Source organism: Magnolia sinica, chromosome 1 (assembly GCF_029962835.1).
Source record: "Magnolia sinica isolate HGM2019 chromosome 1, MsV1, whole genome shotgun sequence".
In the NCBI taxonomy this organism is placed as follows: domain Eukaryota; kingdom Viridiplantae; phylum Streptophyta; class Magnoliopsida; order Magnoliales; family Magnoliaceae; genus Magnolia; species Magnolia sinica.
Window position 1 is genome coordinate 6,778,394 of NC_080573.1, and position 22,909 is coordinate 6,801,302.

Genomic DNA, 22,909 nt, shown 5'->3' on the forward strand with positions numbered 1-22,909 from the left:
CAGCCGTCTATTGCCATGTTGCGCACAAACGCTTCTACACTCGAGTAGAAGCTTCTTGTAACCGTAACTATCTTGTTTTAGTAGGGAATCTTGTAACAGTTTTTATCTATTAGTAAAAGATCGACAGCCAAGTGTATTACTGTCCTTGTAAATAAATATACGGTTCTGATTCAACGAGGACCTCTCATGCGATAAACACAAATTACCACTGGATCAACGGTCCGATGCCTCACATGTCAGAGATCCGATCCATTCATCAGATAGCATATGCTTTCAGCATACCGTGGATAAAAAATTATGTTGGTCCACTGATCAGGCAGGTTAAACTTGAGATCTACTTCATGGGTACTGTACTATCAAATTCTTTTTTGGCATATGGGTGTTGACAATGCGCACTTGGTAATGGATGGTCCGGATCTGTTGTTCGTGTGCAATCTCACGTGTAAACAGGGTGCTCGCTTGAAGGCCCCCCAAATCTAACAAAGTCCGTGAAGATCTTTGCATTTATCAGCCCACTGGAAAAAAAAATCCGCGGATATCTCACAATAAATAAATACTTTGTTCGACGTGGCATCTTTTCTTAGTAAAATCTCTTAACTAATATAGTAGTATCACATACAAACCATTGCATGCTATGTTAGTATCATGTCACTTTTTTCCCTACTGAAGTGTAATACATGTGGAAAATCCGGTCCGTTCATAAGGTGGACCCCACCGTGAAAATCACCTGACACAAAAATTAGGTCGTTCCATTCATTTGTGGGCAATGATTTTGAAATTAGTGGATGGCCAACGATCTAAACTAATGTTTACTTCCTGCTCCATGGTGGTCTAATTTTCTTTTCAGGTGAACATCCTGGAAGGGCCCACCTTTTGTAAAGCTAAGATGTGGTGTGGATGATGTGAAAGGTTGGAAAAATGAAAGGTGTGATGAGTTGTTTACGATCTTTCCTCATTTACAAACGGATTTGCGTTACCGTTGAGGTCTCAGTTGGGTTGAGCCACGTGGACTTGAAGATAATTCGGTACAGCTATGGTATTGGAATACAGCGGAGCCATACTCTCATTTGGGACCGTCCATCTAATTCTTCACGCATGGATGGGGAATGCTTTGAATTTTGAAATATGTACAGATAGGAGGACATAAGCCATCTGATCAGTGGGCCTTGCAAACAATGGTGGAAAGACAAGAAGCTTAATGGTCCACATTAAGTGAAGAAACATGTTTGATACAATTTCATTTAATAGGTCTAAAAAGAGATATCCAGTCTGAGGTGGGCCTCATAACGCTTATCACCTGATCGAAAATCAGGCCGGTCCATTTATTGAGTGGGCCACATTAATTCATGTGTCGTGCCATTGACTGTCCATTGATTTTGGTGTTGTGTGGACGTGAGGTGACTGTCCAAATATCATGGTGCAGCGAAACGCGGCCTTTTTTTTTTTTTGGTTAGCTTGTCAGTACATCCCCCTGACAGTTCACACTTCACTGTTACCCACCCCACTGGGAAACGGATTGGCTGCTCCCCCTGCCACCTGCTCCGTGGCTGATGGTCGATCGGTGATCTGTGGGCTCCACCATGATGTAGGTGTTTCATCCATTCCGTTCATCTATTTTTACATATCATTTTATGGCTTGATCCCAAAAATGAGAGGAAATAAATCTCAGTGGACCACACCACAAGAAAACAATAGTGATTAGATATCGACCATTAAAATCGTCCTGCGGCCCACTATAGTGTTTATTTGACATCCAATCTGTTGATTAGGTCATATAGGACCAGATGAAGAGAAAAACCAAAGATCAGCTTGATCCAAAACTTTTATTGCCCCTAAAATGTTTTAAATGGTCGACCCTCATTCAACACTGTTTTCTGTAATGTGGTCCACCTGAGATTTGTTTATAACTCATTTTTGAATTTATATAGTAAAATGACCTCTAAAAATAGATGGACGGCATGGATGAAACACCTGCATCATGGTGGGGCCCACAGCACCGACAATCAGCCATTGGCTCCTGTCGGGGGAGTAGCCAACACTCCCCCCCCCCAACGAGGTATCTTTCACTCAGTCTACCACTTGGTGCAGCCAAACGCGGAATTAAAGATAGTTATTTTCAATTTTGCTCCTGATATGAATATTTTTATTTAATTAATTAAACACTGAGGAGTGTCAAGTAGATAGGTAGACATCAAGTCAAGCATGAATTTTCAGGTTAAAATAGGGGAAATGATCTAATAAAGCGGTTGTATGATAAGTCACTATGCAGCTTTTTAACTTTACCCCTCCTAGCTAAGGTGTGGAGTATTTGGTGCAACCAAACACAACCTAAGCTGCATAGTTAATGACATGTTAGTCATTAAAAACAGTAGATGATGTATATTTCATGGGACGTTGGACGTACAGTTAATAAAAAAGCGCCATGTACCTATGTACAAGTAAGACACTCCTACTGAAAAGGGTAAAATGGTTATTTCATGTACAAAAGTTTTTAATATTTTACTATGAGTCTCATGCATGATGCACGCACGTGCCACGTTATCATTTAGCACTAATGCGAGTTAGCCTTCCTTGCTTGGTTCTCCTTATAATAGGTGCAATTGTAAAAGGGATTCTTTATAGGTTCTCCCCTTCCTCGATCAACGTCCCCAATGCGTTAAATCCTTGTATGGTTTGCATATTAAGGTGGTTATATCAACAATTTGGTATTGTTGGGAGGCAGGGTATTCTTGTGTTTGTTGCATCTAGGTTGTCTTTGTATGGATATTATTTTGGATAGGTTATATGATTGTTGTGGCCTAATTTATTATTATTATTATTAAGCTCATGTAGATGATGTAAAGTTATCTTTTTTGTCTAAATAAAATTTCAGTAGGTATGCTCTCACCTTCCTTTAAAAAAATGATGTGAGGATTTAGGTGGATTGATTAGAACCTTTCAAAGACACTTTGGATAGAAACACCTCAATTATATCTTGTAAAAGGGGACATTTGATTCACCGAAACAACTACTTTGGATGCTAGGATGCTATCAAAAAAATGAACAAAGGCTATAGACTATAGAGGTCTCTTGATTTAATGTTTCTTGCGATTTGGATGATTAAGAAAATTAAAAATTCTGTAAAATAATTATTACATTTATTTATAATTATAGTTTTTTAATGTAAGATATGAGATGACTGTTGTCTAATAAATATATAATTTTCCCTTGTCATTTAAATAACAAATTTCTTTTTAAATTTATAGAAACATATTTAGTTGGGTTAGAGAAGATAATATTCATCTTTTGGACTGCAATGTTGAAAAAAACATTTTTAGAATCCATTTGTATGCTGTTTCAAAAAGGTAATCGTTACAGTTAATTTTTGTTGACGCTTATTCTAGCCTAAACAAGCCATAAAACATGGTTCTTTGAGGTGATAGTGACACTCAAATACATACAATGCAACTATGAAGAAGTTTTTATTTTTTATTTTTAAATGATGTCCCAAAGCGGCCTAAAATGCATTTTTGTACATAAGTGGTAATTTTCTTATTGGGTTATCAAACATGGTTAATTATTAAATGACCGGCTAAATTTTAACTCAACTAATTATATCCTTGCATCCAAATAGTTCTGAAGGTAATTTCTAATGCATGAAGATGCTTTTTCTAGTGAAGATAATGAAAACATTCCAAAACCGATCCAGTCAAACAAATACTTTGTTGATTAATACAAATTTTATTTGGCATATTTGATTGAGCGATGGCTAACCACAATTAGTTGGGATAAAACTTAGATGATGATTCATTGAAATAGGTAACTTTCATCCCTTCCATATAAAAATAATGAGAGTTACAAATAAATAAATAAATGAATCAATCATCATACCTCTTGAATATTTCATGACAAAGTTAACCAAGCCAATTGACATTCAAATTCCCTCATCATTTAACTAACTACAAATAATTAAAACTTCAATAGTTTATCATGCCGTTTGTAGTGAAATATTATCTAAAATTTGGGACCCAATGTTAAATCAGAGAGACTACATTATGGAAAAATGGAACTTACATTTACTTCATTAACAATCACACGGTGGAAGGTATTGGTTTGCCAAAAAACAAGAGATGGTGGAGGGTTATGGTGGCATGACGGCGACGAATAGGGGGACATGGGGTTTGTGGTGGTGGCGTGGCAGATGGGTTTCACAGCGCTAGAGATTGCACATGGTGATGGGTGTGGGGCAGCGGTCTTGTAGATGGGTTAAGGTCGATAGATTTGCTAACGAAGATGAGGGCAAGGGAGAGGAAGGTGCAGTGGTCAGCGACTGTTGTGCGGTGACTATTGAAGGTGTTGAAGAAGAAGAAGAGAAAATAAAGAACAGAGCTAGGGTTTTCTTGGATCAAAGGCCCAAATCGAATACTTTGATACTATTTTAAGCCAGAGAGACTACGCGGAAAAATGAAACTTATTTATTTTACTAACAATTAGAAGAATATATAGAAGAGATTGGATATATACAAAGATCTAGGGAGATCCTAACAGATATGTATTAATAAAGTGATGATATCCTAATTTATCTAATATACTGTAACAACTCTCTAAACTTAGGATACTCAGAGTAGCCTGAGTTTAAAAGGCATTGACAAATTTATTTGAAAACAAAGGAAAAAATTTAATAGCAATGTATTTCGGGTAGCGACGGGTAGCGTTGGATATCATGATCATGAGTGTGAGCGGTGATCATTAATAAATTTCGAAAAAATTGGCAATGAATTTCTAGCATGAGATGAACATATCAATAATGATGGTAGGTTTGAACATTGGAGGGAACAAGTAACTTATGTGTGTACAACGGGGAAAAATATCAGGTGTAACCAAAGTATGAATCATCCCATATGGTAAGAGCTGGCAATGCATGCTAATCCTTATTCTATTTCCTTCCAAAAATTTGATAAGTTGGCATGTGTGGGGCATTGGGATTCTATGCCATCACCAAGGCTTCGTTTGGATAGGTTGACATTATGGGAAAAGAGAATTTTTGTCTTCGATTTGGCATTTTTCACTTTGGATTGCAAAGAAAATCATGAAATTTGCAAACTAATCATTGATCTTATATAAAAATTTTGTTCTTTGATAGAAGACATGACATTGCCATTATTATTTGAATATGTCATTTTCACTTGCGAAGTCAAGATGGCCTGTAAAAATGAAATTCCTTTTTCAATAGTGCCAACAAAAATTATAATAACTTTTTTAATGTCCACACCTTGGATTTAACATATCCAAATAGCACCTTACATTTGTTTCCAATAATTTGGCCCACTTGGTGATTAGATTGGCTAGACCCACCTAATGCATATATAGGATAGATCATAGACCAGTAATCGATAAACCTTTGCCATTGCCCTTTTATTTTTTTTTAACACCGCTGGTTCACATGGATAAGGTAGGAATGTCTCATTGGTAGGACATTTGCATTTTGATCCATCTATTGTGGGGCCCACTTACACAGTAGATGGTCCATGGAGATTATTGAGTTTTTAGTTGGTGCATGACCTCTTATACCATTTGGATTTGTCGAAAGGAAATGAAATATCACTTTGTGTGAAACTAACCTTTTGGTGTTGGTGCAACTTTTCTTTACAAGAATTTATAAGAAACTTCATTTCCTACTTACTTTTTCAAAAAAATAAAATTGGGGGAGTCAATGAATTTATTTTCTCACCTCCACCTGGAAGAAAAACATTTTCCAACTATAGAAGGAAAATAGGTTTCTTAAGAGTAAAATCCAAATGTGCTAACATCCATCTTCAATCGCCTTACATGTGCTAAATAAATCATCATTCATCCTCAATTATGCCTCAGCATGTGCTACCATCTATCTTCTCTTACGGCTCACCTCACGTGTTAATGTCCCACATGTATTACCATCTATCTCCAATTGCTTCCGACATATGCTAATATACCACATGTGCTAATGTCTTACATGTACCACCATCCATCTCCTATTATTAACATATGCTAATATGCTACATGTGCCATCATCCATCTTCAATTACTTTCTATATGTCACATGTGCCAATGTGCACAAGTGCTACTATCTAGCTTCAAGTATATCCATGTGCCAAATGTGTTAATATCTCTCCAAGCGCTTTATGTGTGCCATTGTGCCACAATCCAACTTCAAGCACTTGATATATGTATGTCACATGTGCTATTGCCTATGTTCAAGCATACAATGTGATAGTTGTTGTTAACAGATGTCTTAAATCTAAAGAAATTCGACTAGCCCGAGAAAGTTTTGGTGGAAGTCCAGCAACAATGTATTTTGGAACTTTCGAGAAATTCGACCAGTTGAAGGGCATGTTCGATTAGTCGAAGTGTCCTATGACTAGCCTGAGTTTTGATTTGACTAGTCGAAAGTTACGCAGATTGTGCATGGACTGCATAAATTTGAGGCGGTTTCCAGATTATTCTAGATCGGTACGAAAGTTGGAGTTCCCCAACTATAAATAAGAGTTCTTAGGGTGCTCCTAAAGTCATTATAAGATATTCCAAGGGTTCTAGGGTTTGCAAAGAGTGTAGCAATGGTGAGATTCGAGGTTGTTTGAATCGAGTAAATATTCTCTCTTTGTAATTTCTACTTTTATAGTGAAGATCTGTCGTTTTGTGTCATGGTTTTTTCTCGAAAGGGTTTTCCACGTTAAATCTTTGTGTTCTCTTGTGTTTGCTTAGTGCTCTTGGATTGCTATCCTAAATCTATCTCCGTGTGATTCCGCAGAACAATTCTCAACAATAATATGACCAATGCTAGTGACTAATAGGACATTTAAATTCTTTACAAATAATTTCAAGTTCCACCAAACAACAAATTTGAAATAGTTTCCAAAATTTTATTAGTAATTTGTTATAAAACAAACAAGGAAAATAATGTTTCCTTTCTTATAGTTTCATAGAAATGAGGTTTTCTCAGAGCTCCTATTTTCTTTCCCATGCTTTTCATGGATCCAAACACAAACAAATAGGGGAGCGCTTGGGTGTATTGATAATGCATTTGAGAGGAATTTATTTCTGTACGGTGGAAAACTGGTTTGAGTGTACATCCAAACGCACCCTAAGTTTCATGCAATGCACTTACTTCTCGTACTCACTAAATAATGCAATTATAAAACAAGTTCAATGCCTTGGATGCGACCCGAATACAGCTATGTAGTCGCACTGCCCCATTTTTTGGTAAACTAACGTCGGAATCCGCTGGAATAGCAAGAATATGAAGCACGTGTAAGATTTCACACTAAGAACGCTCTCTCTCTCCTCTCCAAGAGCCGTTTTAAATCTCCCTCACAGCCCTCTTCTAGGGTCACTGCAACCTCTCTCTCCCCCACAGCTTCCTCTCCCTCTTCAATACCTCCCCCCATCTCTCAGCTCCCTCTCTTGTCAACACACCCATTTCATTGCTGCCTCTCTCTCTCTTTCTCTCTCTCTCTCTCTCTCTCTCTCTCTCTCTCTCTCTCGTCAACCCACCCATTTCATAGTCACTACTCTATCTAAAAAGCATGGATGATACGTTTAGTAATCTACCAGAAGCTCTCCTCATTCTCATCATATCTTTCTTGCCATTGAAAGATGCAGTGATGACAAGCGTGTTGTCCAAACGGTGGCTCAATCTATGGACTAATACCATGGCCATTGATCTCAACGAGGATCAATTCCTTGAGATCCAAAGGCAGCGCAGGCTTTTGGGTTCCGGCCGCAAGTCCTGGGCATTGCATATCAAGAACCAGGGGCGAAGACGGTTCGCTGAGTTCATTTGCCAAATGCTCCCTTGTTTTGAGGGACCCAAGATCTCCAAGTTTTCCCTCCGCTTCAGTTACCAGACTGAGTATCATTACTGTATGGAGGAGTGGATCCAGTTTTCAATCTCAAAAAAGGTTGAAGAAATTCACCTAGACTTGTCCGACGGCGATCTACCACCTAATACAACGGCATTCTTTGAATCCCTCTTTTGTTTGCCGGATTTTCTCTATGCGTACAAATCGCTATGTGTGCTGAATTTGGACTCATGCAAATTCTCACCCTCCAATTTCCAGTGTTTCATGACACTTAGGAGCTTGTCCCTAAGGCGGATCAAGTTACCTCAAGAGGTAATTGAGGATGTAATCGCTAATTCTCCATTTCTGATCAACCTAAGTCTTATTGAGTGTTTCGATTTGTACTACTTGAGTGTATCTGGTGTCCGATTACCGCTCAAGAAGTTGATCGTAAGGGACTGCATGCCATTGTCCCTTGGGATCGAAATCTACGCTCCGGAACTCCAATCTTTCGAGTACTTTGGGAGCATGGTGACCTTCTACTTAGAAAACTTGGTGAGTTTAAGCAATGTCATACTTGATTTTGGACTCGAAAGCAAGTTCTATTACTATGGAGTGGAGCTTAGCGACCTTCTTCATGAGTTCAATCATGCAAAGGGCTTGACTGTCTGTAGTTACCTTATCCAGGTACATTTTCTCTACAAATCACATTTCTTTCTTTTAATTTCTTGATTCTTGCATTCAAGATGTTAGTTCAAGATGTGATCTGAAATCATGCTTGTTTGGTATTTAACGGCCCCAGAAATCTAGAAATCGTGCAACCGAAACATGCACGTAGCGAAGCAAGACCAAATATTTCTACGAAAGGCGATGAGAGGACCGTTGAGTAAATCCTCACGCAAAGAACCCTAAATCATTCGTCCCATATTTTTCTATTCTAATTCGTGCTTCAATAAGATTCCTAACTTAGCTGTGAATCTTAGCATCTTCACTCTTCCTTTACTGTAAATGTGATATCCATGTAAAGATAATTATTTCATTACCATACTAAACCACTTTCTCAAGTGATTCTTGAGCAGTTTTGGAGATCGCGTTATCAAAAGCAATGACAAGATCATGATTTTGTGCTTGCATGGAAAATTTAATGTTGTCGAGGTCATTGATCGAATGGTTGATCTTGCCGTATTGAGGAAAAGACTAACTACTCTCAAACACATGCAACATTAGGTAAATGTGTACATGTAGATAATATGTGGTGCTCGCATTCTCACGTCTTTTGGTATCCATAGGTTTTGCCCACAGAGGAGATATTGTTCAACAATCTACCATGGCCACTTCTTAATCTGAAGCATTTGACGCTGATGATCGGTCTGGTACGACATGAGCTCCCTGGGTTGCTGTGCTTGCTTAGGAGTTCCCCTAATCTCGAGACTCTTGCCATCCAAACAGGTTTTGAAAACTTTCTGGATGTGAGTACCATGAAACTGAAAATTTCATTTCTGGCATGATTCTGTGATTAATTACACTCTTTGTTAGTTGGGGGTACATTTGTATGTTGCAAAAAACATCTACGTCTGTGCAAATTAATCTCCATTGACATTGATTTGGGGTGGAAAAGGCAGAAAACCATGCATATGGCCGACTAAACAGTTACAAATTTCTGTGTGACCCAAAATCCACTGCAAAGGGGAGAAGCATAAGTAAAAACATTAGCTCTGATTTGGGTACATCTAAACACACCCCAATTGTTGACAATGTTTATTAATCCATCTGTGTTTTGTATTATTTTCAGGGCTACATCTTTCCCAAATGTGCTCTGATGCCTAGTGAGTATTGGGAGTCATTGAGGCTAACTTTCAATCCTTTCCAATTTCTGAGGATGGTTAAAATGGAGGGCTTCCAAGGGGATGGAAATGAGATGGAGCTACTGAAATTCTTGCTAGAAATGGCGTTGGTCTTAGAGACAATGACCATCATACCGGCCAACCGTGCGTTCTTGGAAATGGATGGAGGAGCTTTGCCCTTGATTGCAAAGGCTGTGGAAGAACTTCAAAATTCTGAAATTGCCTCTCCAAACGTGGAAATATCTTTCTGCTGAATCTGGAAATTGTCTGTGAACGATATGCATGTCTAGAACTTAGGTCACTAGACCAGCTTTATCTCCTAAATAGTGATGTTTGCAGTAGCTTTAAATTCAATAAATTACTCTTACTTGCAGTTATGTAGTGATATGGTGAGTAAATTCCCCAATATTCCTATAAATTTCAAGATGGATGTGAAGAAAGCCGGGTTTTCCTAATGTCCACACTGGGGATGGCCTGAAATCCCACTGATCAGATGATCTTAACCACTCAATCAATTACCTACTTTTTGATCATCATCAACAGTAATAGAATTTTTCTATTAATTTCACAACAATATCACATAAACATCTCATTGTCGTAATGCTACATGCGAAATGCTAAATCCAGTCGCAGTTTTATTGGAGAAGTTTAAATAACACGTCGAACAAATCAGAAAATGGGAACATAATGTCTGATTTAGAAATCTCTCTCTTTCTTTAATATACACTCTTTATGCCTAACGAGGGTGTAGTTAGGTAATCAACACCTTATTTTTGGAAGTTCGTATAAGTGAGAACTTGTAGATTCATCCATCTCACTTGCCGGAAAATTCGAATCTGTTGGGGTCAAACCAAACTCCATATCACTCCCTCCAACGAAGAAGGCAGGCCTTGAAGGAGCAGGGAGGGTGACAGAGTAAGCATCGACCATGAGAAGAACCTGGGCCGCACTGTTGCTTCTTGCTGCGCACACATAAATCTGATATAAATACACCTCAGCACCTCTTCTTGTTGGTAGTGTCCTCCCAGGAGCTTGGTCGATCAGTTCCAACGGATTTCCGTCCGTCCAACGCCACCATGTCTGTCAACAGTCTGTGTGAAGAGGATCTTCATAGCACAGACGGGTGAAAGAACCTGGCCATTAATCAGGTGGGACCAAATAGCCGTGCCAGACCAAAATCTGCAATTTTAGGATTCATTTCTCTGTCTAACATGATATTGTTCGCTTTCAAATAAGGGTGAATAATCTTGATCTGAGAGTCTTCATGGAGATAAAGAAGCCCTTGAGTTACTCCAACAACGATCTTATATCTTGTTTCCCATTTAAGTTGTAGGCGTTTGATTGCATCTGCCACTACAAAATTGAACTTATTTAGAAACCAAGAAGAGATTAAAGATGGTAGATTGTTTGGAAGGGAAAATACAAGAATAATGCAGTGAGATTAGCAGGACTAAGTATGAGAAAAACTAACAATCATGGCCCACTCACCATGGGTCCTTACTCTTGCTCCGGTGGTAGACTAGGAGTTTCAACAGCTGGTCGGTTCGAGTACCCATAGGTGGTGAAATTCCACTAGCGTGAGTGTGTGGGGGTGGGTGTGTGTGTGCGTGTAAAATAAAATAAAATAAAATTAAATTAAAAAAATAAAAAATAAATAAAAATAAAAAATGGCCCACTCACCATACCTTGATGAGCCTGCATAAGTGCATGATCTTTTAGTAGCTGGCATGACCGATTTTGGAAGCAACTATTCAACACCATTTGAAGGGCTGTCCATGGTGTTACTTTGCTACCATGTCAGAAAAAAAGAAAAGAAAAGAAGATTGGTGGTGCGAGACCATTAACTATTGGGAGTATCACCTGGGCTCCACTGTTCTAGCACGAAGGATGTCCAGGGCTTGAGTCTAGGCCCATCCCAACTGATGAGAACTTGGCTTGGGTTATGAATCAATTCTAAGGTCCTGTTTGGGTGGCTCCTAAAAAGTGTTCATCTCATTATAGTTAATTATAGTTATGTATTAGAGATTGTATTTTTCTTGAGAGGAGTTCATCTTATTTTAGTTACTCATAATTATGTATTGGAGATCGTATTTCCTTCTTGTAAGGATTAAGAAAATTATGATCTCTAATGCATAATTACGATTAACTAAAATGAGATGAACTCATTTTTAGACATTTACCAAACAGGCACTAAGCCCATCAATGTCAAAAAAGTTGGACAAAGCCTACTTATTGGGCCATTAAACAAATTCAACCCAAGTACAGACGGATAGTTTTTGGGCCTAAAACTCAGGTCTAGTCTAACCCACAGGCCTTGAGACACAGCCCAAACAATGTGCTAAGTTGGTTGGGATTTCATCGAGCCCGCACCATCAATGACAATCTTGAAAGAACGAGGCAAACGGGCTATGCTAGCTTGGCTAAGCTTGAGCTCAGCTCGCTTTGGTCTGATCCCCAGGCATGGGTTGGATCTGCAACTGATGTGGCTGGACATGGGCTTGCATTACATGTACCACGACCATGGCTCAATTGAGCAGCTCATGAGCTAGGCTGGCTTGGACTCAGGTCTTAGGCTCATGGGTGGGATGTGGGCATTCCTTGACCCTGGCTGGCCCATTTGGTACCCTAGTTTGAACCTAACTGCAGGAAATGTACATTGATGTGGTGTGATGCCATTCAAGCCCAAAGTGCTGAGTATGTAAATTTGCACATCCCTCTAGCATAGTTGCCTCAAAGAGGATTGCGACGATAGACCATCAGGGGCCAATATCCAGGGTCAGATCACTAGATAAAGATGCCTTATCATTCCTGACATTGAAGCGCCTGAGGAGTCGACCTTGACATAGAGAACATTCTGGGCTTCATAACAAAGTAGAGGTGCAGACTGTTGATTTTTACGTGCAAATCATTTAGATTATAATTGGACAAGCACAATGGGTCAAAGGGATGCATCTCTGCTCATTTGGGCCATGTCCAAATCTGGTGCAGGGAGGGACGTGATGAGGTCAATCACCGTCTTTATCAAGGGATAACTACCCTCAATCCACGAGAGATAAAAGCATGAATAATTCTTAATAAATTCAAAATAACTTGATTGATGATTAAAGGAAAAAAAAATTTACAATTTTTTAAATAAGGAACTCAAACCTAGGACAATTTTAGACTTATACTCCAACTCAAACACCCTAAAAATGTGACTTACTATAAATAGTAAACTTACTATTTATAGACAACCTCTATTCCTACTTTTTTCTCCTAACTATTCTAAACCCTCTTCATGTTGGACACCACTTCTACAACTCAAGAGGATCAAAAGTTATACTTGAACTAAAACTTACTATTTATAATAAAAACAAAACTAAATGGGACTTTTGACCATCGATCTGATGTAAGCTTGCAAATCCGGCTTGGGAAACATAGTGTAGCGGGATTAGTTGGCTTAAGTAGATCCTCCTACCCCAAAATCATATATAATATGTTGAAAAACTCATCCCAGTTTGCGAGATACGATTGATTTAAGGTTTTGTGTCTGGATCATTTCTGCCTCCTATTGGTCCTTCTCTGGTCCATCTTTGCCATGAAAGTGTCTGTGACCTAATGTACATCAAAATCCCATGTCAACAAGAGAGAGTCCGTCATCTTTCCTCCCTTCATCAATACATCCATATATGTGGGGTCCATTTATTAGAAGGGTTTCCTTGTGCATGCCCTAGCTCTATTCTAGGAGATGTATGGTGGCTTTATGCTTCTCCTTCATCTTAGATAGATTAGAAAGAGACCTCATACTTTAAAGGATTGGCATTGGTTTGTATATTCTAGAGTTTTGATTGTATTCTACATATGTATCCTTGGATACTTCTAAGATCAAATATTTTTCAAAATTTTAAGCTTCAGCATTTCATAAAATGCGAACAAAAAACGGTATCGTTTTATCATAAATTCATATCAAACCTTTGTTTGATTGAGCCGATGTGTATGTTGTTTGATTGAGCCGATGTGTATGTTTGTTCGGATATGTAACCTAAAAGATTGAAGATTTATCCCTTGGGAACATGTGTTCCAAATTTGGGTTCAAACGGACTTACAGATTCAAAGATGCGAACAATTCAATTACCATATTGGCAATAGTATATATTGAATTCGTGATTGATTTGAACACATGAGGCTATTTTATTAGTTTTTCTTCACTATGAATAATATGGAAATTGAAAACTTCTCTTCTTACATTTTTAGCTGATTAATTAGACTCTCCTTTTGTTAGGGGCATGTTTGGATGTCCCTCAAAATGTGAATGTCTACGAAAATTTATGTATCTTGACAATAATTTGGTATAGCAAAGGTAGAAAAACTATATCCTAGATTAAGCAGGTGCAATTTTCTGCAATCCCAAACGCGTTGCAAGTGGAATGAACATATCCCAGATTAGCTCAGATTGTGATTTGGGCTACATCTGAATATATACACTCCTATACTTGAAAAATGTTTGCTAATCCAGACTTTGTTTTGTATGATATTCAGGTTTCATCAGGACTTCTTTTCATTCATTTGCAACGCCTGAGTAAGGTTAAAATGGAGGGCTCCCGGGGAGATAACTACGGAAATTATTGCTAGAAATGGCATTGGTCTTATCATGTTTTCCCAGGATCAGATGGAGCTTTGGCCATTGATCGCAAGGGACGTTGTGGAAGAATGTCGAATGTTGAAAGCATCTCTCCGTGAATATATCATTCTACTGAATCCGGAGATTTGTCTAAGTACTATCACGTTTATGCTTGTCCAAAACATACATGTCATTAGTCCAACTTTATCTTTCAAATGCTATCTTACTGATAGCTCTGAATGCAATAAAAAGACATTTACTTCGAGTGATGTAGTAATATGGCCGCGTGTAAAGTCCCCAACAACGCTGTTAATTTCAGAGGAAGATGGATATGAAAAACAGGTTTTTCTCGTGTCCACATTGGTGATGGCCTGAAATTCCACCGATTGGATTATCTTAAACACTCAATAAATTGCCTACATTTTGGTCATTAACCATGCTATATAGAAAATGTCTATTTCACAATCAATATCACCATAAACATCTCATTTCAGTAATGCTACATGAGGAATACCAAATGCAGCACCGGTTTTATAAGAGAATTATAAATAACAGTTGAATGAGCCGGAAAACTACGGAAACAGTTCAAAGAACTATTATCTGATTTATAAACCTCTCTCAAACAAACACTCTTTAGACCTATCGAGGGTGTAATTCGGTAATCGATGCCTCATTCCTAGAAAGTGGCAGAAGTGAACTTACAGATTTATCCGTCTCACTTTCATGAAAATTTGAATCCGTTGGGGATAAATCAAACTCCATATTTGTCTCTCCAATGAAGAAGGCAGGTCGCAAAGGAGCAGGGAGGGTGACAGAGTAGGCGTCGAGCATGAGAAGAACTGATGACATGGTGGGCCGCGCTGTTGCTTCTTGCTGCACACATAACAATCCAATGTGAATGCACCTCAGCACCTCAGCTGGCTCGTAATTTCCTCCTAGATTTTCATCGATCAGCTCCAACGGCTTTCCTTGGCTCCAAAGCCGCCATGTCTGTCGAGTGCACATTGTCAGTCTCCATCTTTATAATCATGATCTTCGTGGTACAGTTGCCAACACCGCACATGGGTGCAAGAATCTGCCCATTAATCAGATGGGGCCGACTACAAACCCGCCCAGGCCCTCAGGTGGGTCTACTAATCAGGCAGCCTGCATGCAAATATTGAATATAAGATGCTACATTTTCTCTAACGAGTGTGGCCCACTGCTTGATTTGTGGGCCATGACATGTTCACGGTTCGAGTCTTCTGACCCAACTGATCAATGGCCTGGATTTCACACATGTGCCATGTTAACATGAGTGATGCTGTGATACACTTCAATCCTCTTCTCATAGATCTCCTCTACATTCCTGAAAGTGAATCAGTAGATTACAGATAGAAGATTACATTCTAAATATTCCATACTCACATAGTTTGTAAGGTCCATATCACTTTCGGATTCGCGAAAACCAATTGTCTTCCGTCCTGTCACAAGCTCTAAAACTAAAATGCCAAAGCTATATGCATCCGTTTTCGCTGAAAACTGGCCATGAATGATGTACTCGGGTGCCATATATCCGCTGCATAGAATCAAATGATGTTTGAATACGATCTCATGTATCCCAGGTAGGATTCCAAGGAGAATCAGAATTCACTGGGAACATAGAATTATTGGTGCATGATTGAATGAAAAAGGGATTGAAGTTTCTAACTTACTATGTGCCAGCAATCCGACTTGTATTTCCATGAGTTTGGTCTCCACCAAATAGGCGTGCCAAACCGAAATCTGAAATTTTAGGATTCATATATTTGTCTAACAAGATATTGCTGGCTTTTAAATCACGATGAATGATCTTAATCTGAGAATCTTCGTGGAGATAAACAAGACCTCGAGCGATCCCTACGATGATCTTGTTTCGTCTTTCCCAATTAAGTTCTAGGCATTTGATTGGATCTGTTGCCACAAAATAGAACTTATCAGCAAGAAAAAGGTTAATTGAATTAACAGTGACAAGAAGAGATTAAAGATGGGAGATTATTTAGAAGGAAAAATGCAAGAATGATGTATTAATTAGCAACTGATCTTTGGTAGTAGGAATAGTTATTGATAAAAATAATAATAATAAAATAAAATCATGACCCACTCACCAGGCCTTGATGATCCTAATAAGTACATGAGCATTTGGGAGCTGGTCATGGCCAGTTTTGGAAGCAACTATTTAACTAGCTAGGGCTGTCAACAGGCCAGGCTTGGGGTTGGCTTCAGCCTAGATTTTGAATTGTTCAAGTTGGGCCTATTCCAAAGTTTGATTTTTGCGCCCCGGCCCATTGACAGCCCTACTTTTGCCACTCTTTGAAGGGCTGGTTTATTGTGTTACTTCACTGCTATGAAAAAAAAAAACCAGTAGTAGTGAAGGATGAGATTATGAACTGTAGGGAGTGGGCAGAAAGATGTCTGGGCCAGCCCAATCCCTGAGATGAGAAATTGGACTTGGGTTACCCATCAATTAGTAAGCACACCAATGTTAAAGAAGTTGGGCCATTAAAACAAATGTGAGCCCAAGCACACGCCAATTATGTTTTGGGCATAACACTCGCGTTTAGACCAACCAACGGGTCTTTCAGCCAACAACTTGCACAAAGTGGCCCAGACTCACAATAACATCAGGTCATCCCTGCTAAGTTGAACTAGGGTCTAAATGGGCTGGACCAGGTTTCATATCACCTCATCTTGCCCAAGTTTTAAGCCGCACACATAAATTGGCGGTACATGCACTTTTGTCTCGTAAAAAGACAATTAGAGAGCTTGTCTGAACTCATTTAGAACTTATTGTTCAATGTCTTAAATCTGTTTGTAACTAGCTCTTTCGATGACATCGATAGACCACTCAATCCCATCAAGCAGATGTTGATGCCATCAATAGATACTCCCTATCAAGAAAATCTAGAAAAATCATAATTGATTGTTGGATAGTTTTAGATGTACTACTCGATAGCATCGAAGGAGGCTTCGATGTCACTGACAGGTCTTCGATAGATGTCGATCACATTGAAGGTCCCATCGAAGACATGTACATAATTGCTATGGTGTACGATTTGTTTCCTATTCTGGCTGTGATAGTATATATATCAGATGTAATCGGGATTAAGGAAGGATTAGGGCTTTCTAAGTTGTTCTTAAGGGTTCAAGGGCATAGCTACGGATTCAAAGGAGATTTGAGGGGTTGTTTGAATCAGTTAGATCATATATCTCTTGTAATGTTGCTTTCATAGTATATTACTCATTGCTTTGTGCCATAGTTTTTCCACGTAAATTAGTTTAGAATTATTCTCTATTTGGGTTTGCTTGTGCGATTGTGATTACTTTGCTTGATTCTCTCTGTGTGCTTCCACGAGTCCCAACACTAAAGAGTTGATACTGGGCTTTGGATGGCCTGCCCCTGATTGCCTAGATCATGGTCTGGGCTGGCGTGGATTCTGGTCGCTCATGGGTTGGACTTGGACATTCTTCAGCCCAGTCCGCAGTTGGAACCCACTTAGAACTAACAAAAAATTAAAAAATTAAAATAAAAATAATGGAGTGATTTGTGTCAGAAGGGATCAAACCAAATAGAAAAGAGTCGAGGCTGGTGTTGTGAACGTATTCGTAGACAAGCATCTTCTCTTCTCCTTCCAAGCAACAGCCCAGCAACCTTACAAGGTTCCTGTGCTGAAGTTTAGCAACCAACACCACTTCATTTTTAAGCTCTTCAACTCCTTGCACCGACGTTCTCGCCAGCCTTTTCACTGCTATTTCCTGACCATCCATTAGCTTCCCCTGCAGGAAAAAAAAAAAAAAAACAATAAATAAATAAATCAAGTTCAACGTAGAAGATGTTTGCTAATCCCATAAGCATATGCTTAACTCAGTGTCCACTCAGTCACAGCTCAATACATGGGGAACATTGGAGCTACCCATCTAGCCCGGCCTAAAAATCTATCTTCCACTCATCTTGTGGGCCCAGTATCTGAAACTAACTGACGGTTGCATGAAAACTACTGCTTATTTCTTCAAGGGTGGAAAATGGGCGTGGCCAACTGATGTCAAATCCAGCCCATAGTCAATGATCTAAGTTCAGGCAAGCCCACAAATCTTAAATAACTTAGGTGGTCTAGGCCCAAGTCTCTAGCCTTTAAGCAAATGCAAGCCCATGTCAGGCCCACTTAATTATTGGGCTTGAAACTAAGATTTGAGTCTAACCCACGAGCCTCATGGTTCACCCAAGCCCAGCCTAAAGCATGCCAGACTTGACCGGGTGTGCTAACCAGGCCATTTGCCACCCTGCATGTTTTTCCAGGCAAAAGTAGGTTTGATCTTTATAAAGAGGAATTAAATGATATGCAGGTAGTTTTGTTTATGGGTTTTCAATTCTAATAAGTGGGATCAATGGTTCTGTAATGCAGACCGTTGTTTTGTAGCTCCCACGGTGGGAGACCATTTCTAGAAAATTTCCTAGAATTGAAGATCCCAGCGACCAATTCTTGCGACTTTTCAATTATACATGTATAGCTGTTCTATTTCTCTCTTAATTAACTGTCCATCTGTAGGCCACGTATCGAGAGGCTAAGATTTTCTTATATATTAATTAGGTTTTTGAGACAGTGTTCATCTAAAGTGGAATGCAACAAAACAGTTTGGCTGAACGAAAAATGGATCCCACCTATCAGAATTTAAACCCCTTAAAGGATGCAGCTTGGATATCATGTAACTTAGATGAGCCAGAAAAAAAAAAAAAAAAAAAGAGGAAAGAATACTCATTTACATAATAAAATATTAATTACCTTGTAAACAGGACCGAAGCCACCTTCACCGAGCTTATTTGCATCAGAGAAGTCATCTGTGGCATCTTTGAGTGTCTCTAAATCAAATAGTAGTGTTTCCAAGCTCCTTATCTCTCCACCATTTACACCTGTAAAATAAAACAATTGAAAGAAAAAACCAGGTTTAAATTTTCTAATAAAAACATGAATGACAGGGAAAGAATTACTCTCTCTCTCTCTCTCTCTCTCTCTCTCTCTCTCTCTCTCTCTCTCTCTCTCTCACACACACACACACACACACACACACACACACACACACCTAGCTACATTCATATGATTAGGGTGAATGAAAAATACCTGGTTTTATTTGGTACAATTCAAAATAAAGTAAAAGAAGAAGAGATGTGTGTAATAAAAACTAGAAAAAGATGGAAATCTTTTTTGTTTTTAATTTTTTCTTATGTATTTGTGAATAGTAACATAAAGAATTTATAAAGAATGTGATGTAATCAAATCCCCCAATCACATCTTTGATTAGGAGCAAAAATAAAAACACAGACTGCTTAAATTTTGTGCCTAAGAGACCCGTGCGGAAGTGCGCAGGTGTGCTGGTGAGCATCAACCCCATCAGTCAGACGCACCATTCTATGGTGGCCTAGGGCTTAAAAATCAAGTCTGACTTTTGTAGGCCACACCACGTACAAAAGCTGAGAGGGTTACCCTCCCATTAAAACATTCATAATCATTTGTTGGGCCCACTGAGGTGTGCTTCACAAATCCAGCCCATCCATTATGTGTGTCCCACGTGGATGAGGTGTCAGACCAAGTTTCAGATGCATCCAAATTTTAATTGTGGGCATTCAAACACACTGAATCCCACAGTGTGGACCATATGAGATCTGAATCTACTTTCTTTTTCTTTTTGGGCTCATGCACTAAAATAATCTAGCTGTTTTCTATCCAGTCTAGCCGTTTTCCGTCATCTCCTGTGGCAAATGTATCATTAGTACAAATGATATAACGTCCTCACCGTCCCCCACTTTCCATTATTATTAGTTTTATGCGGCCACTTTCGTACAGGGCCCATCCTAAATGGAAAATGCTTTTTAAAAATAATATAGTCAAATAATCTTAGTCACTAGCCGCCTTCACTTGTCGGCCATTGAATATTGCCGCCTTCCTCAACAAATTTTTTGTCAGCTTTGGCCATCCTTAAAATAGACATAAAGGATCCCTCAATTTATACACACACACACACACATACACAAATGTTGAAGCCAATTACTCAGATGGCTAGGATTATCCAATCTACACACGATTTGAACAGCTAGATGGATGGTCCCAATTAAAATTACTCAAGTGATAGGGATTTTACCAATTTTTCTTCCCATTTTCCTCCTTCTGTACATAAAAGTGCATAGGATGCCGAGTAGAACTAATGTAACAACCACAAGGACGACGATTATAATAACCAATTTCGTTGTATTCTTCTTTCCTGCATCACCATGAGATAAGAGACACTTAAAATAACAAAACCAACCAAATTAGGTTTTCTAAGTCTACATGCATGTATGTGTGTCAGACGAGAGAAAGATCGAAGCCATCCATTAAATGTGGTCCGGTCACGTAGATGACCTGGCCCAAACGTCAGGTTGGTAGAGTCAGGCCTCAATTGTCAGCAAGAGGCAGTTGGTTTATGGAACTTTGGCAATTTCTTTCAGCAGTATGTTTATTTTATCAGTGGCCCACCTGGTAAGGTGGGTTGTCTGATTTCTCGATTAAGGCATCTAAATAGTGGGACCCTCATTATAGAAAGATTTAGCATGGTGGCTTATAGATGATTGGCGGGCTTAGCCAAGCTCGCCATTGATACAGGTGTTAGCAATGATGGTCTTCCCTATTATAAAACCTGAGATGGGACTCGTACACTATACAAGCGGCTCACCTGTGCAGCAATCCGGGCCATCCAATTCATAGTGCCCATTGCCAATGGAACATTGATTAAAAAGAAATAAGAAAAATAGCGCGCACTGTACAATCTTGACCATCCAATTGGAGGAGCATCGAATCCACGGTGGAGGAATTAAGGGCTATTTATCCCACCTCATATCAATATTTCCTTTATGGACCACAGTGAAATAGAACCTGTGGTACATATTGATGCGAGATGGCGATGATATGTGAAATAGAAGATGTCCTGATCCTCACTGTTGTCAAAGTGGGCCCATGATTCCATGATCAAAACCATTAATCTGACGGTTCTAGGATGATGTCCACTCTATTGGAAGATCGTAATCTTCCCAGCAGTGTCCAATAAATGGATGGTTAGAGAAATAATAATTATAAAAATAATAAAAAATAAAAATAAAAATAAAAAAAACCTAGCTACAGCAACAATACAGAAGAGGCCAAAGATTGGGTAACTATGGTATTCTATAATGAAAGATTCTCAGGCATCTTCCATCCACTTGGGTCATCAGATTGATCAACGGACACGAATCTTATTATCTTCTCATCAAGATTGCCTATTGTAATAAGTGGGCAACCCCACTTTCTTCAAGGTCACTTTCTTGGTTTTCTTTTTAAACAGAAATTCATTTTCAATCTATCTATCAAAGAAGAAAAAGAAAAATCATCCAAGTGGGCGAAAAAAAAAAAAAGTCCTTACCATCTCCTGTCGTATTATTCACATCTGTAGAAGGCGGCAGCGGCGGCGATGCTTGAAAGAAGAGATTTATTGAGTGCCTTATAAAACAACTTAAAGTAGCAAGCCGGGCACCTTCTTTCGAATCACAACAGCTCGGAATCCGTCCGATCATTGATCTTAAACACGAATAACAATCAGTCTCTGATAAATCTCTAGTGCACTGCACCATACCATATATGTTTTCAAAGTTATTAAGACGGGCCGCCCCTGTCGCAAACTTGGACGACAGGGAAGAAGCGGAAGACGATAGATTAATCATCAGCGATAGTAGCTGTTGATTAAAGTAAACTGGGTTAGATACGTTGTCACCACTCCAAGAGTAGTCCCAGGTGCTGTCATCCAGATTAAGTTGGGAGAAGAACCGTTGGTCTGAGTATCGTAAAACACAGTCGACGCGCCGGATGGTTGCGTCCTTTTGGTTCGGACATCTCTGGATGATACGCACTGCTGAAATGTTGAGGCAGTTCCTGCATGCTTCAGTAGTGAAATCATCTCTGCACTGCGCTAGGCCATATACCATGTCAGGACTTACACCGGAGGTGGTGTTGTAGAAATCGTTGATGGAGCCGTTGGTGGTTAGAGAAGAGAGGAGGAGGTTGAGATTGGTCTCGAACCTGCTACCGGAAGTGTAATTGCGTCCAGATTCGCAGTACGCTAGTAATACTTCCTGGGCTGTAACGGGGCTTTGAAGGAGGAATGGCAGTATGGTTAATAAGACTAAATTAATGGGTTTTAGTATAAGATTGTTCACCATGACTAAAGATGCTTGTACTGATCTAAGAGAAGGAAGAAGGAGGAGATAGAAGGAGGAGGAGGAGAAGAAAGAAGAACCTTAAAAGCAAATGGACGGTGGAATTTTTATTGGTCCAATGCTAAAATTCAACGGTGCCCTGCGTAATCAACAAATGTTTAGTGGAAAGAGATAATTACGGAAAGTTAAGTCCAAACCTGGCAATTGACCATGTGGGACCCACCTAGCAGATTATTAAACTATCAGGTATGCCTGCCAGACATGAACAAGAAGCTGTTCATCCGAAGTTATTCACATGGACCACATGCAGCTCATATGATAATTGAAAACCCTCTTCTTTTGGCTAGACGGTCCATGCATTAAGGGGCCATTTGGATTCATGCAAAGTTGCGTAAGTACTGCAGAATTGATTGAAATTGTTTTATTATTATTA

General features: G+C 39.2%; 3 protein-coding genes across 4 annotated transcripts; 2 read left to right on the top strand and 1 right to left on the bottom strand.

Annotated features, from left to right (window-relative positions):
* The first annotated feature begins 7,541 nt into the window (after nt 1–7,541).
* Nucleotides 7,542–8,566, top strand: LOC131225298 (putative F-box/LRR-repeat protein At1g56400). Its single transcript, XM_058220841.1, has 2 exons — nt 7,542–8,483; nt 8,543–8,566. The coding sequence occupies exons 1-2, from the start codon at nt 7,542–7,544 to the stop codon at nt 8,564–8,566; spliced, it is 966 nt and encodes a 321-aa protein (XP_058076824.1).
* Nucleotides 8,567–9,114: 548 nt separating this feature from the next.
* Nucleotides 9,115–9,988, top strand: LOC131249361 (uncharacterized). Its single transcript, XM_058250390.1, has 2 exons — nt 9,115–9,265; nt 9,589–9,988. The coding sequence occupies exons 1-2, from the start codon at nt 9,158–9,160 to the stop codon at nt 9,892–9,894; spliced, it is 414 nt and encodes a 137-aa protein (XP_058106373.1). The 5' UTR covers nt 9,115–9,157; the 3' UTR covers nt 9,895–9,988.
* Nucleotides 9,989–14,677: 4,689 nt separating this feature from the next.
* Nucleotides 14,678–22,539, bottom strand: LOC131237936 (cysteine-rich receptor-like protein kinase 44). 2 transcript variants are annotated; one of them, XM_058236029.1, is made up of 7 exons: nt 21,687–22,538; nt 20,394–20,513; nt 19,040–19,167; nt 17,825–18,035; nt 15,935–16,172; nt 15,648–15,798; nt 14,678–15,230 (listed from the first exon to the last, which is right to left on the bottom strand). In XM_058236029.1, the coding sequence occupies exons 1-7, from the start codon at nt 22,477–22,479 to the stop codon at nt 14,880–14,882; spliced, it is 1,992 nt and encodes a 663-aa protein (XP_058092012.1). In that variant the 5' UTR covers nt 22,480–22,538; the 3' UTR covers nt 14,678–14,879. The 2 variants fall into 2 exon arrangements, with proteins under 2 accessions (XP_058092012.1, XP_058092023.1); XM_058236040.1 differs by lacking the exon at nt 20,394–20,513 and having other exon boundaries at nt 21,687–22,539.
* Nucleotides 22,540–22,909: the final 370 nt, after the last annotated feature.

What these genes read in the sequence shown, in the direction of transcription:
- LOC131225298 (XM_058220841.1), top strand. Translation starts at nt 7,542, where the DNA reads ATGGATGATACGTTTAGTAATCTACCAGAAGCTCTCCTCATTCTCATC. An exon ending in TCTGTAGTTACCTTATCCAG is followed by an intron (nt 8,484 to 8,542) that starts GTACATTTTCTC and finishes CTTGCATTCAAG; the next exon opens with ATGTTAGTTCAAGATGTGAT.
- LOC131249361 (XM_058250390.1), top strand. Translation starts at nt 9,158, where the DNA reads ATGATCGGTCTGGTACGACATGAGCTCCCTGGGTTGCTGTGCTTGCTT. An exon ending in GTTTTGAAAACTTTCTGGAT is followed by an intron (nt 9,266 to 9,588) that starts GTGAGTACCATG and finishes TATTATTTTCAG; the next exon opens with GGCTACATCTTTCCCAAATG.
- LOC131237936 (XM_058236029.1), bottom strand. Translation starts at nt 22,479, where the DNA reads ATGGTGAACAATCTTATACTAAAACCCATTAATTTAGTCTTATTAACC. An exon ending in GAATAATACGACAGGAGATG is followed by an intron (nt 20,514 to 21,686) that starts GTAAGGACTTTT and finishes ATGGTGATGCAG; the next exon opens with GAAAGAAGAATACAACGAAA. An exon ending in GCTTCGGTCCTGTTTACAAG is followed by an intron (nt 18,036 to 19,039) that starts GTAATTAATATT and finishes TTTTTCCTGCAG; the next exon opens with GGGAAGCTAATGGATGGTCA.